At 42.2% G+C, this 13765-nt stretch overlaps 1 protein-coding gene across 1 annotated transcript in view; it reads right to left on the minus strand.

Moving 5' to 3' along the window:
• Positions 1–13516, minus strand: part of lmbr1l (limb development membrane protein 1-like) — a 57148-nt gene extending 43632 nt beyond the window's left edge. The window contains exon 1 of the mRNA XM_028798114.2: positions 13248–13516. Within this exon, the coding sequence (XP_028653947.1) occupies positions 13248–13310 (63 nt within the window). The 5' untranslated portion in view covers positions 13311–13516. The remainder of the gene's footprint in view (positions 1–13247) is intronic.
• Positions 13517–13765: the final 249 nt, after the last annotated feature.

Raw genomic sequence — 13765 nt, forward strand, 5'->3', positions numbered from 1 at the left:
AAAGGCTCGGTCACCCATTGTACGAAGTTTGGTCATAGGAGGACGAAGGCGGTAGGTATTTGCAAAACGGAGGTTTCTTGTAGTAGATTGCATTATAAGGAATTCCTTAAGATATTGTGGAGGATTTTCATGAATACACTGATGAGTGAGCAAACAGAGTTTGTATTCAATACGGAGGTGGATAGGGAGCCAATGAAGTGACCGAAGGATTGGTGAGATATGCTCATATTTCCGCACCGTCATCAGGATCCTTGCAGCACTATTTTGAATTTGTTGGAGCTTTTGAAAGGTCTTGTTGGCTATCCCGATGAGAAGTGCATTACAATAGTCCAGCATGGAGAAGACAAAGGCATGAACCAGCTTTTCAGCATCACAAAGGGAGAGGCAAGGATGGAGTTTGGCTATGTTTTGGAGATGAAGGAATGCAATTTTACAGGAGGTGATGAACATGTGTATCAAATGACAGATGGGAGTCTAATTTGACACCCAAATTTGTAACAGAGGGGGAGAGGGCAATGGTATGGTCAGAAAAGGAACGAGTTGATGGAGGGTACCAATTAAAAGAGCTTCAGTTTTGGTGCTGTTCAGTTTAACTCTTTTAGGGCAGATGTCGACTTTTGTCGACAGGAAGGGTTGAGGGCGCATGTCAACAAAAGTCGACATCCAGGGGTAGATGGCGACGATCAACTGTTAATGGCGACAAAACTCACTGTTACGTCACAGGCATTCCCTCTCTGCTTGGAGGAATGTTAGACTCATTGACTCAGTATCTAATCCTTGCGTGTGCGTGAGTTACGAAATATACACAAAGGCAAGATGGCGTCGACATCTCACGAGGGAGCGAAGCGAGTGCAGAAAACAAAATACTCAGCAGACGATGTTTTGCGCATTATCGCTGAGTCGGACTCAGATTTTTCAGAATCTGATATTGTTGACAGTGATCAGGAGATCGAGCAGGAGAGTGAAGAGCCAGCATCAGCTGATTGGACACCAGCCGATGCCGCCCCAGCTGATCGGCCGCCAGCTGAGCGTATTCGCGCAGCCGATGCACCTACAGCAAGGTTCGTGTGGGAGGAATACCCAGACATTGATCTGTGGGAGCCAAACTGGCTACCGGACTTCACAAGACAGCATGGCTTGCTGTTGGACATGACAGATTACTGGCCGCTGGACTACTTCAGGCTGCTCTCTCCTGAGGCGGCTTTTTAGTTACTGTCAGACGAGACAAACAGGTATGCAGAGCAATTTCTTGAACCGCAGGCTGACGCTTGCACCGCATTCTCGTTTTTCAAAGTGGAAACCCACAACAAAAGTCGGGATGAAAGGCTTTGTGGCATTACAAATAATGATGGGACTAGACAGGTGATATAACTTCAGGGAGCATTGGTCCAAATGTGCTTTGTCACCTGGTGGTTTTGGACAGGTTATGCCGCATGATAGGTATGCGCTGCTGCAAAGTTTTATTCACTTCTGTGATAACCAGAAGCAAATCCCAAGGGGTGAGCCAGGCTATAACCCCATGTATAAAGTTCAGCCCCTGCTTGACATTGTGGAATTAACATATAAACAATTTTATCAGCCTGGCCGTGATTTGTCTATGCAAGAATCTATGATAAAATACAAGGGAAGCCTTTTTTTTCTGCCAATATATGCCAAACAAGCCAATAGAGTATGGCATAAAGGATTTTGTACTGGCAGAAGCAAACACTGGTTTCTGCCTGAAAGTAATCACATATACAGGAACGTATTTCTTTCAAAGAGAGAACTGTCCCTTGACAAGTCAGGTTGTGCTAGAACTGCTTCAGGGCTATGAACATTTGGGTCATGTTATGTACATGGACACTTTTTATACATGACCAGAATTGTTCATGGAGCTACAGAGCATTGGAATTGGAGCTTGTGGCACAGTGAGGGTGAACAGGAGACACAGCAATCCACCAATCAGGCCTGTATGGTAGAGTGGCCAGACGGAAGCCACTCCTTAGTAAAAAGCACATGGCAGCCCGCCTGGAGTTTGCCAAAAGGCACCTGAAGGACTCTCAGACCATGAGAAAGAAAATTCTCTGGTCTGATGAGACAAAGATTGAACTCTTTGGAGTGAATGCCAGGCGTCACGTTTGGAGGAAACGTGGCACCATCCCTACAGTGAAGCATGGTGGTGGCAGCATCATGCTGTGGGGATGTTTTTCAGCGGCAGGGACTGTGAGACTAGTCAGGATAAAGGGAAAGATGACTACAGCAATGCACAGAGACATCCTGGATGAAAACCTGCTCCAGAGCGCTCTTGACCTCATACTGGGGTGACGGTCCATCTTTCAGCAGGACAACAACCCTAAGCACACAGCCAAGATATCAAAGGAGTGGCTTCAGGACAACTCTGTGAATGTCCTTGAGTGGCCCAGCCAGAGCCCAGACTTGAATCTGATTGAACATCTCTGGAGAGATCTTAAAATGGCTGTGCACCGACGCTTCCCATCCAACCTGATGGAGCTTGAGAGGTGCTGCAAAGAGGAACTGGCAAAACTGGCCAAGGATAGGTGTGCCAAGCTTGTGGCATCATATTCAAAAAGACTTGAGGCTGTAATTGCTGCCAAAGGTGCATCGACAAAGTATTGAGCAAAGGCTGTGAATACTAATGTACATGTGATTTCTCAGTTTATTTATTTTTAATAAATTTGCAAAAACCTCAAGTAAACTTTTTTCACATTGTCATTATGGGGTGTTGTGTGCAGAATTCTGAGGAAAAAAAATGAATTTAATCCATTTTGGAATAAGGCTGTAACATAACAAAATGTGGAAAAAGTGATGCGCTGTGAATACTTTCCGGATGCACTGTAGATGTTAAAAAGGGTCGGCCCAAAGACTGATCCTTGTGGGACCCCACAGGTAACAGTGTGGGTACGAGATTTAGCATCTCCTAGGGGATATGTGGTAGATGAAATTTAATACAAATAAAAATGTTAGACTATAATACACAATGGGAGGTTTGAAACTTGAAAGAAGACCTTGGGAAAAGGACCCAAAGGTCACAGTGGACGTGTCACTATCCACATCCAGACAATGCACACTATCCATTAAAAAGGCTAGTAAGCTGTTAGATTATTTAGCACATTATATGGAATAAGAGGCTACACTTTTGCAAAATAAATCACTAGTGAGGCCTCATCTGCCATGCTTTCTATTTTGGCCTAAATATTACAAAAAAATGCACAGTAGTACTAGAGAAAAAACAGAAGAGAGCAACTAGGCTGACTGCAGGACAGCAAGGCATAAGCTATGAGAAATGATTAAAGAAGGTGAACTTTTTCAGTTTAAGCAAACAGAGGTTAAGAAGTGACATGCTTGAAGTGTTTAAAGTTATGAAGAGAAGTAGTACAGTGGACCCCAGCTGTTATTTTAAAAATGAGTTCTTCAACAGAGGCATTAACTGAAACTTATTAAAATTAAATTTCGCTTAAATGTTACAAGTGCTCAACGTTGTACTGGCTGGAATACGCTCCAGCACAACCCCAGCAATCCTGTTCAGGACTAAGCGGGTTAGAAAATGACTGACTGTTATAAAGTTTCCCTTCATACAAGCGGCCACAGACACATTGAAAAAACATTACCAAGCAGTGTGGTAGATAGTGATTTGGTTCACCTTTAAAACACCACTTGATGTCAATTTAGAGAAATCTGCTGAATAGCACTGACAAGCGTTTTGGGCTGAATGAGTGGCCCATTCTCGTCAACACTGGCTTAATGTTCTATTCAGTATTCTCAGGATCTTACCTGGTGGAGACAGAGATGGCACACACTTCACTGATTCCTGTATTGTCAGTATCTGAATATGTTGTGTGAACGAGATGTGCCCTGTAACCTAATGTGTGGGGGTTAATGGGTGCTAGGACGGCTGTACTGTATACATGCACTGGCCAGACTCCAGAAGCTGAAAAATCAATAACAGATCCACAGCTTGAGGAGAACAGCTGCTTTTGCCACACCATTAAAAATGTCTTCCGCAGACGGTTTCTTTTGTCAGGAATAAAGCATTAAAACGTTTCTATAGAAATGTGCAAATAACTGTAACTGTCCATCCTATGGCCAATGACAGCTGAATTCATCAACATTAGCTTGCCGATGGTTCAGGACTAAATGAATATAGACAAATTTGTGTGTGTTTTTTTTTTTTATTAAAAATAATTGTACATGGTGTCCATCCACGGTTAGCACCATTCCAGTGGGGTTTAATAGGTACACTTTTTATAACTGAAAGATTTAAAAACTCACTCAAGGTCAAAACTTTGTGACTTGAACACGCTACCTTGTGTTCTACAGTTAAGCAAAGTGTGCCATGCTGCTTGACAATTCAAGTAATAATTCACCTGAAATCAGGAAAGGAAAAAGGAAGCAACCCATCCCCCCTACAGCCAAAACAATTGTCTCTTCCTATAGGCCAGCACCCACCCCCCCACGGACATATAGTTACAGCTGATCAATACAGAAGAGCCATTTTGTCAATACTCAAAATCACAATGGAGCAGCCAGCTGTGGTGTGAAGCTGCACACCCGTCAATCCACAACACCAGGATGTGAGCTGCAGTAACACAAACTGAACTCACCCTGACTCAGGATAATAAGAGAACATGACACCCAAAACTAAATACCAAAGAACAATGCTTCTACTGTACAATCATAATATATTTTTTTTTGTGGAATCCAATCTGAATCTCTGATATTGTTTTTGTCAGTTATAGCTTATTAACCATTTTACCAAATTATTGACTCATTTTTTTATCCTGACATCCCCAGTCACAACTCAACAATCAGTGCTAGACCGGGTGCACACTCACATATACAGTACACACCTCTACCTACTTATATGAATTGGCAATTAGCCACATCTTTGAAATGTGAGAAGAAGCTAAAGTACCCTGCAACAACAGCAATTTATTTCTTGTATACCCCACTCCCCCCACCAAAAATTACACAAGCAATTCCTCAATGGGCTTTAACAGGCCCCATTTTTTGACAGCCCCCCAGCCTTGACTCCCTAAGAAGACAAGAAAAAAAAATTACCAAAACCCTTGAAGGGAAAAAAATGTATGAAACCTTTGGAAAGATGGGTTGGGTATGCAAAATATGCAAAAAAAAGAGGAAATACAACACACAAAACTGAACACAAGTAATCCTCTTCACAGAGCTAGATGGCCAATCTATCATTGTCACCTTAGAAATACAAGACAATAGCACAAATTCTGTTTGCGCACAGCGCTCCTCACCAAGTGCAGAGTGTCGCATCAACTCTCAAGGCAAGATGCAAGAATAGATTATACCACTTACTAAAAGGAGAAACTAATTAGCAAAACTAACAAACAATATCCTATGAAAAACAACACTGAGATGAGAAGAACCTGCAGACTCTTTTGTCCTGTGTCATTTACTTAAAACGTATAATTGATCTCTGATGGACATAAAAGGAATTTCACTGGGCTGTCAGTGCCAGAGGAGAAGTGGAGGTAAACAAGCAAAACAAAATTTGTATTATCCTGCCCAAAATCGTAAGACGCAAAGAGCTGGACAAATGATGTAAAACAGTTCCCCCCTCTTTACTCTGTCACACTGGGAGAATGGTAGCTGGCCTTTCACTAATTCTCAAAGCAGTGCTATAAGAAAGTAAATGGCGAGTATACATCTTGCCTGAAGAAGGGGCCTCAGTGGCCTCGAGAGCTTGCATATTGTAATCTTTTTAGTTAGCCAATGAAAAGTGTCATTTTGCTTGACTTCTCACTGCATTCATAATGGCTAACACGGTACTACACCCTAATACTAAACAGAGGAAGTGAAAAGAGTCATATCTTTTGACATGTCAGCATATGGAAGTCTGGTCTATCTTTGAACATTATCAACCGATGATGGCTCCTGATCTAGCTAACGTGACTAAATGACTGTACTCTTCAGTTATTCATCCATCCATCTATTATCCAACCTGCTATATCCTAACTACAGGGTCACGGGGGTCTGCTGGAACTAATCCCAGCCAACACTGGGTGCAAGGCAGGAAACAAACCCAGGCAGGGCGCCAGTCCACTGCAGGGCAAGTTATTCAGTTAATCAATACAAAATACAATTTCCACTGGTGGTTAAAGTATGAGAACTCTTGGATTAATAATTCCTTAAACTGATTTACAGTTTACATCAGATGCAGAAAATCAGGAGTAAATCATTAGACTGTAAGTAACATCAAGAGCTCAGCTTCACAGCAAGATGAGAAACTTGGATCTTAATCCTACAGGTGAGTGGGCATCACATCATTACCAGTAAGAAGAAAGCTTCTCAAAGGCCATTTCTCCAGGAAGCATTACAGAATAATTGCAAAGGAATTTAAAACACATTTTTTCAAGCTGATATTAATTATCGACAATACTCTGCAACTGTCTTGACTTTAAAAATGGATGTATCTGGTAAGTTTTTAAACTTTTCCTCTATGCCCCATACACTCGATTGTAAAGTGCCACTGCGGGAAAAACTTTTATTAAATTTATAGAAAGCACTTAACTTTAGAACACAATTTCATGTGGCAAATGCCTGTACACCATGCTTGTGAAGAAATAACTTAAGACTTTAAAAATATCCATCTTATCCTTTAATATCCCAGACCTAGGCATCTTTGGGTCATCAGATCAAAAGCAACTTCCACAGTGAAGCCGAGAATACTGGAACAGAATGTGATGCCATCTGTCAATGAGATAGACTACAAATGACCTGAAATGCTCAAACTTAATCCACAAAGCCATGCATCCATCCATTTATCTAATCCACTTATCCCATTCAAACTTGTGACCATGCAGGGACAATGAAAAGCTGATAGTTCACCTTACCTAGATGTATTTTGGATATAGGAGGAAACCTCATGCATACACGTAGAGAATGTGCAGACTCCACACAGAAAAAAGAAGCTGTGTTGCTTACCAATATGCCATATAGGTTTGAGTTCAAAGTCGCATCTGAAGTCTTTTTGAAATTCTGAGATGGGGTGGGAAGCAGTCTGGAAGCAGCTCTATATGGGAGACTGGCCAGAAATTCCTTCCAGTTAAAGAAGTCGGAACTACTTCTAAAACAGTATGTGGGGCGGGGGACCAAAAATGCTTACTTTCCTGTTCCAGGAAAACTGCATTTTGGTTGTTTTTAGATGCAATGAGAAGTCAAGCAAATCTGAAAAGATTACAATATGCATGCTTTCAAGACAGCTAAAGCCCCTTCTTCGGGCAGGTTGATTTAGATAAATGAACAATTGCAGTCTTTTAGCGTTGCTTGTTAGATTATCACCTCCATCCACTGATAATATCATATTAATAATCAGATTTGCCAAACTTTCACATATGTTCAAATACAGGACACTTGTTAGATGGTGTACTTACTTGCTAACAGCAGTGCTCATAAAATTGTAATGATGTGCTGAAATAAAGTGAAGTGAATCCACTCTCTCCCCACACCCACCAAGGGCTGCACTAATACAGAAGGTGACACTTCCTGATAAGAGCTGCCCCCACCCAACACTTCACATCCCCCACCTGGGAGCTGCAGAAGGATTAATTGTGCGACAGGGACTTCCTTCTCTTCTACAAAGCCATTATGACAAATGCAGACTTTCATTGATTTGTTGTTTTTTTTATAACAGCTGGCCACAGATTATCCACCATCCTCAAACAAAGAGGACAGTATAGCACAGCGTTTCTCAACCTTTAAGTATTTGTGACCCAAGTTTTCATAACAGTTTTAATCGCGCCCCCCTAACGTTTTTTTTAAACCCTGATAAAATTTATTCCTATATTTTTTGCTGCCGATACACCGCTACAAGTTAAACATTTTCCTACGAATAGCGAAATTACACCACATATGGCAACATTCGCGCCCCCTTTTTTATGTTACTAGGGCACACCCCACAGTTTGAGAACCGCTGGTCTAGGGGAAGCAGGGGGATTAAAAACAAGGGGGAAGCAAGGTTCCTTTAGGTCACACACTTCAGGTTTCTTTGATCATTCTGTGAGACAGGCTAAAACTTAAAGGACAAGAGTAATTATTAGTTGCTGGCATAAAAATGAGTGTCATTTGACCAGGACTTAACCACTGCAAGAAGTGAATGACAGATCTCCCTGATGCCCCTGCAATCAGACATGGAAGCACTCTGGGATCCCAGGCGGTCATTCTCAAGGAAGATAATGAACATTCTAAACTCAGTATTGAGTTCCATAATAAATGAAGATGGCAAAACCTTGTTTTAAAAAAAAAAAAAAAAAAACACTTGAGATGGTCACTGGGGTAGATGGAGTTACCACATGGTGTCCACTATTTAATTTATTTATTAAAATGTCAAGTCCATACATGCCATTACCAGAACGACGAATGGCTGGCTTACATTCTGAAAATTGAGCTAATTCAGGCCTACAGTCAGGTTGAGAGCTGGTCAATGAGCAGGACTGACAGAAGAGGTTCAAATAAAAAGAGGTATGAAGGAAAACCGCAACTCTAATCAGGAGCAAGCTAAAGTCATTTTACTCTTCTAGCAAATCAGATTAGTCGACCCTAAATTTAACCTGCCATCGGCTCTTAAACAGGGCACATGCAGAGTCATAGGCTCACTGTTCTGATTACCACAGGCAATGCCACACAATTTGATTTAATGCTGGAACTTATGTATGCTTATTTAACCCACCACTGGCAGACATCAACAGACAAAACTGAATGATCTCTACTTTGGGACTATACTCTCAAAGCTTTGGATTTTGGCAGTGTACAAAGTAAAAACTGGTTAATGTGTGCCAATCCCTGACTCCACTGTTCCTGGTAGGCAGCTGCATAAAATTTGGGTGTGGAAGAAACTTCATTTATGAAAGAGGACCCAAAAATTCCCGGAATCGGTCGATAGCTTGGGACTATGGCATAGTTATCAACTATGCCGCTAGATGTTGTACAGTCACGTTAATCAGTGAGCTGAGTGACATTGTGCTTATTTTACCAAGTGTGTATTTCTGGCATTTATTCTATACAGTGATCCCTCGCTATATCACGCTTCGCCTTTCGTGGCTTCACTCTATCGCGGATTTTATATGTAAGCATATTTAAATATATATCGCGGATTTTTTGCTGGTTCGCGGATTTCTGAGGACAATGGGTCTTTTAATTTCTGGTACATGCTTCCTCAGTTGGTTTGCCCAGTTGATTTCATACAAGGGACGCTATTGGCAGATGGCTGAGAAGCTACCCAACTTACTTTTGTTTCTCTCTCTCTCTCTCGCGCTGACTTTCTCTGATCCTGACGTAGGGGGTGTGAGCAGGGGGGCTGTTCGCACACCTAGACGATACGGACGCTCATCTAAAAATGCTGAAAGATTATCTTCACGTTGCTACCTTCTGTGTGCAGCTGCTTTGTGAAGCGACATGCTGCACGGTGCTTCGCATACTTAAAAGCTCAAAGGGCACGTATTGGTATTTGACTTTGTTTTTCTCTCTCTCCCTCTCTCTGCTCCTGACGGAGGGGGTGTGAGCTGCCGCCTTCAACAGCTTTGTACCGGCGGTGCTTCGCATACTTAAAAGCCGAACAACCCTATTGATTTGTTTGGTTTTCTCTCACTTTCTGACATTCAGTGCTCCTGACGCGCACTCCTTTGAAAAGGAAGATATGTTTGCATTCTTTTAATTGTGAGACAGAACTGTCATCTCTGTCTTGTCATGGAGCACAGTTTAAACTTTTGAAAAAGAGACAAATGTTTGTTTGCAGTGTTTGATAACGTTCCTGTCTCTCTACAACCTCCTGTGTTTCTGCGCAAATCTGTGACCCAAGCATGACAATAAAAAATAACCATATAAACATATGGTTTCTACTTCGCGGATTTTCTTATTTCGCGGGTGGCTCTGGAACGCAACCCCCGTGATGGAGGAGGGATTACTGTAATCGCGTGCATGACCTGGGTGATTTTTTTTTCTCCAAGCCGAAAAGAGAATGTCAGGTCAAAGTGAACATCAAGACAATGATGATCATGTTTCTGAACATTAACAGACTTGTTAATAAACAGTTTGTTGGCTATGAGTAGAATGTTAACCAGCAACATTATACTGAACTGCTGAGGTGTCTATGGGAACGCATCAAGAAAAAAAAAAAACGGCTGGAGAATGAAGGGTATACAAACCTGCATTTTACACCTTGACGGAGCACCTTCACACACTGCTGCAGCATGACAGATCATCTTCATGCACTATGTTGTCAGTCAGAGTTTTTGACGAAAAACAAGGTAGTTGTTGCTTTGCACCCTTAATAATAATAATAATAATTCTTTGCATTTATATAGCGCTTTTCTCAATACTCAAAGCGCTCAGCAATTGCAGGTTAAGGGCCTTGCTGAAGGACCCAACAGAGCAGAGTCCCTTTTGGCATTTACGGGATTCGAACCGGCAACCTTCCGATTGCCAGTGCATATCCCTAGCCTTAGAGCCACCACTCCACCTTGGTCTCTGCTTCATCAGATCGTGCTCCCTGTGAGTTGTTTTTGTTACCAAAATCAAAATTGAGACTGAAGGAGAGGAGCCAAGTAAAGATGGTTTGCTACCTTGGAAGAAATTTCAGGAAAAAATTGCAGGAGGCTCTAGACATGGCCACATTAGATAGATAGATGGATGGATGGATGGATGGATGGATGGATGGATGGATGGATGGATGGATGGATGGATGGATGGATGGATGGATGGATGGATGGATGGATGGATGGATAGATAGATAGATAGATAGATAGATAGATAGATACTTTATTAATCCCAAGGGGAAATTCACAAATTGCCAGTAAAGGAAATATTTACAGGAACAGACAAAGCGCTGGGAACAAATGTATTGCATCTCAAGTAGTGTATGTTGATGGGGACTAAAATTTAATTGCTGAAAGTTGTAAAGTAAATTATCTTTTAACAGTTCGAGGAATTTTGGATCCTCCCTCGTAATGTGTTGCTGAGGTTACTATTTTCCCTATATATAGCAGCTTTCTGATTCTGACACAATGTAATGTATTTGAAGTAAGAGCCACTTACACCGATATTCATTATCAAATGATAGGAGGACAGATAAGACATATACTTATCTGCTCTCCTGGGCCACAGAGAAATCTAGCAGTGAGATTTGAGCCTGTAACCGAATGGTTACCAGACCAGTTTTTTAAGCCACAGTCATAATAAAAAGATTGGAGAGATTAACGCTGCAGAAACTCCAACAAGTAAAGGCCCCCACACAGCAGTATGCTAAAGTCCATGCCAACGGAGGCGCAACTGGCAAAGGCAAGCACAGAGCCGGCCAAACTTAACACTTCCCCCACCACCCAGCGTCAGGGCAACTATGCCCTGCCAGGGTTATCACTTCTCTTCATTCTGTAACAGTTTTAACTCATCCCTTGAAACACATTACACTAATGGAATAACGGGGCACAAAAGTCACATATTATAAATGTTAATCTAAGAAGATGACTTTAAATCATTAAATACACAGTTACACCAACGGCTAAACTCTGTTAGTTTGGACATTACATAACATAAGGAGAATAGATTTCAAGAAAGGAAATGAATTAAAGGATCAAATAGGGGACCCAAGCAGTGTCTGTGCCAACTGGAGAACCAGGATTTAAAGGGCACAAAACAATGTTGTTCAAAGAAACCATAGGAAATTGATGGCTGGGAGCTAGCACCGTTCTAATAAGTCAATTTTTATAAAGAACCTTTAATAGTCCATGTTACATTTCTTTATTTAGCAAAAGCATGTATCCAAAGTGACCTAGGAAGACACAGAAGAAGCAACAAATATGCTCTAAACCACAGGTAAGGAATTAGACGATAAACCACAGAATTAGTTTAACCAATCTTCCGATGCTCTTTGTAACCATGGGTCAGTCGCATATCTGCCATAATTATGGAAATGACTGTTCTATACTCCATACTGACTAAGGACAGTGTTCACAGCTGAAAGGTGCAATACAAAATGGTTTGCTCACATTGGATTTAAAATATTCCACAAGTTCCTGCCACAGCTCCGGAATCTTAGCTTCGCACATCCTCCATTTCGATGTTTGTGAGGAGTCTGCACATTCACCCTGTGACTCTGGGTTTATAAAAAATAAATTTCTGGGCACTCTGATTTTCCTCCAGTATCTCAAATACTTGTGCATTAGGTTAATTGGCAACACAATTGTGTGATGATTCCTGCATTGTTCCCAGTGCTGTTTGAATAAATTTCAGAATCCACAGCTAAACTGAGAATGAAAACGGCCAGACAGACTCTGAAATGTACTCTTATTTGCGTTTTAATGAACTGCATAACAATAAAGACTGATTTGATGATTGACAGCCATCAAAATAAACTACAAGTCATTTTATACATGGGGAATCGAACTGGAGAATATCCAAACTGTAAAGCTTTAAATTACATTCAAGGACATTCAATTCAGTTACATTCACCCTACAATGGTCTGGTGCCCCATCCAGGAATTGCTCCTGCCTAAAGCCCAATGCTTCCTGGGGTGGGCACCAGCTTCTCCGCTACCCAACTCTGGATGAACAGGTTTGGGAGATGGATAAATGGATGGAGATTATAAAGACACCATTTATTTACTTTCTAGGCTGAATGGCTTTGAGAAGGCACAAGTACCATGAACACAAGACCACCAGTTTGAAACCACTGAAGGTAACACTTCGTTTCTGACACTCCACGCTAATCATCCTCCTGACGCCCGCTTGTTCCCCTGGGTGTTGATAATGCAGACACAACTTTGCTTATTCACAAATTACACCTAACCTTCGCTCCCCACCCCCCACCTTTCCTCACATGAAAGAGTCCCATAGGGTTTCACATGGAAACTATCTTAATGGCATCTGTCGCTGTTCTCATACATAATGTGTAAAAAACAAAGCAGCTGTGTCCTGCCCTGGCTAAAAACCTGTACTAATGTCCAGCTGAGCCTTCATGCTGCTCAGCTGCGGTCTCCATTCCATATTAGAGTTAGACGACCCCCACCAACACCGCTGCACCAAATTAGAAGGAAAAAAATGGAAACGGACTGAAAGCTCAGCCCACCTGCGTCCCCCTGGATGTGAACCTGCCCAAGCACCAATCCCGGATAAATATGAATCCTCCTAAACCCCCCAGCAGCCTCCCGTCGTTTGTTGAACTAAGATCTGATGCAGCCGCACCTCTGCAATGGGGACGGAATTGGTAACTCGGCGCACATACTTACAATGCTCTCGCGAACTCGGTTGTGAAATAACTGCTCTCTAACTGACACGTCGTCCGGGTCCATCCTCCGGGATCACCATGGTTTTGGGAGTCTTCTAGTGCAGCGATGAAAAAGCGAAAAAAGAATAGCGACGAGTTCACAGTAAAGTGTGCTAAACGTCCCAATGGCAGCGATGCTGCTCATCGAATCGATGACATCGATATGGACTATCCGCTGCAGTCTTTCGCTACTCCTCCGAGTTACATTGTGGGGCTGGACATGGTGCAGAGGCGGGGCTAGGCAAAGCAGGGGAAACTCGGAGTATCAAGTTGTTCACTTGGCCTATCACACCGGAGGAGCTGGAGGGTAAGGCGGAGCTCAATCGGTACACGTTTCTGAAAGGGTGGGCTTAATGCAAATAAGGTCAATAAAGCATATCGGCCAATAGAAAGAAACATTCGAGCAAAAATTGAATACGCGGTTCCCTTGTGGATTGGCTTGAATGACTGAGCTACCGCCCACATTATTGGATAAGCTCG

This window comes from Erpetoichthys calabaricus, chromosome 3, assembly GCF_900747795.2.
Source record: "Erpetoichthys calabaricus chromosome 3, fErpCal1.3, whole genome shotgun sequence".
Lineage (NCBI taxonomy): Eukaryota > Metazoa > Chordata > Cladistia > Polypteriformes > Polypteridae > Erpetoichthys > Erpetoichthys calabaricus.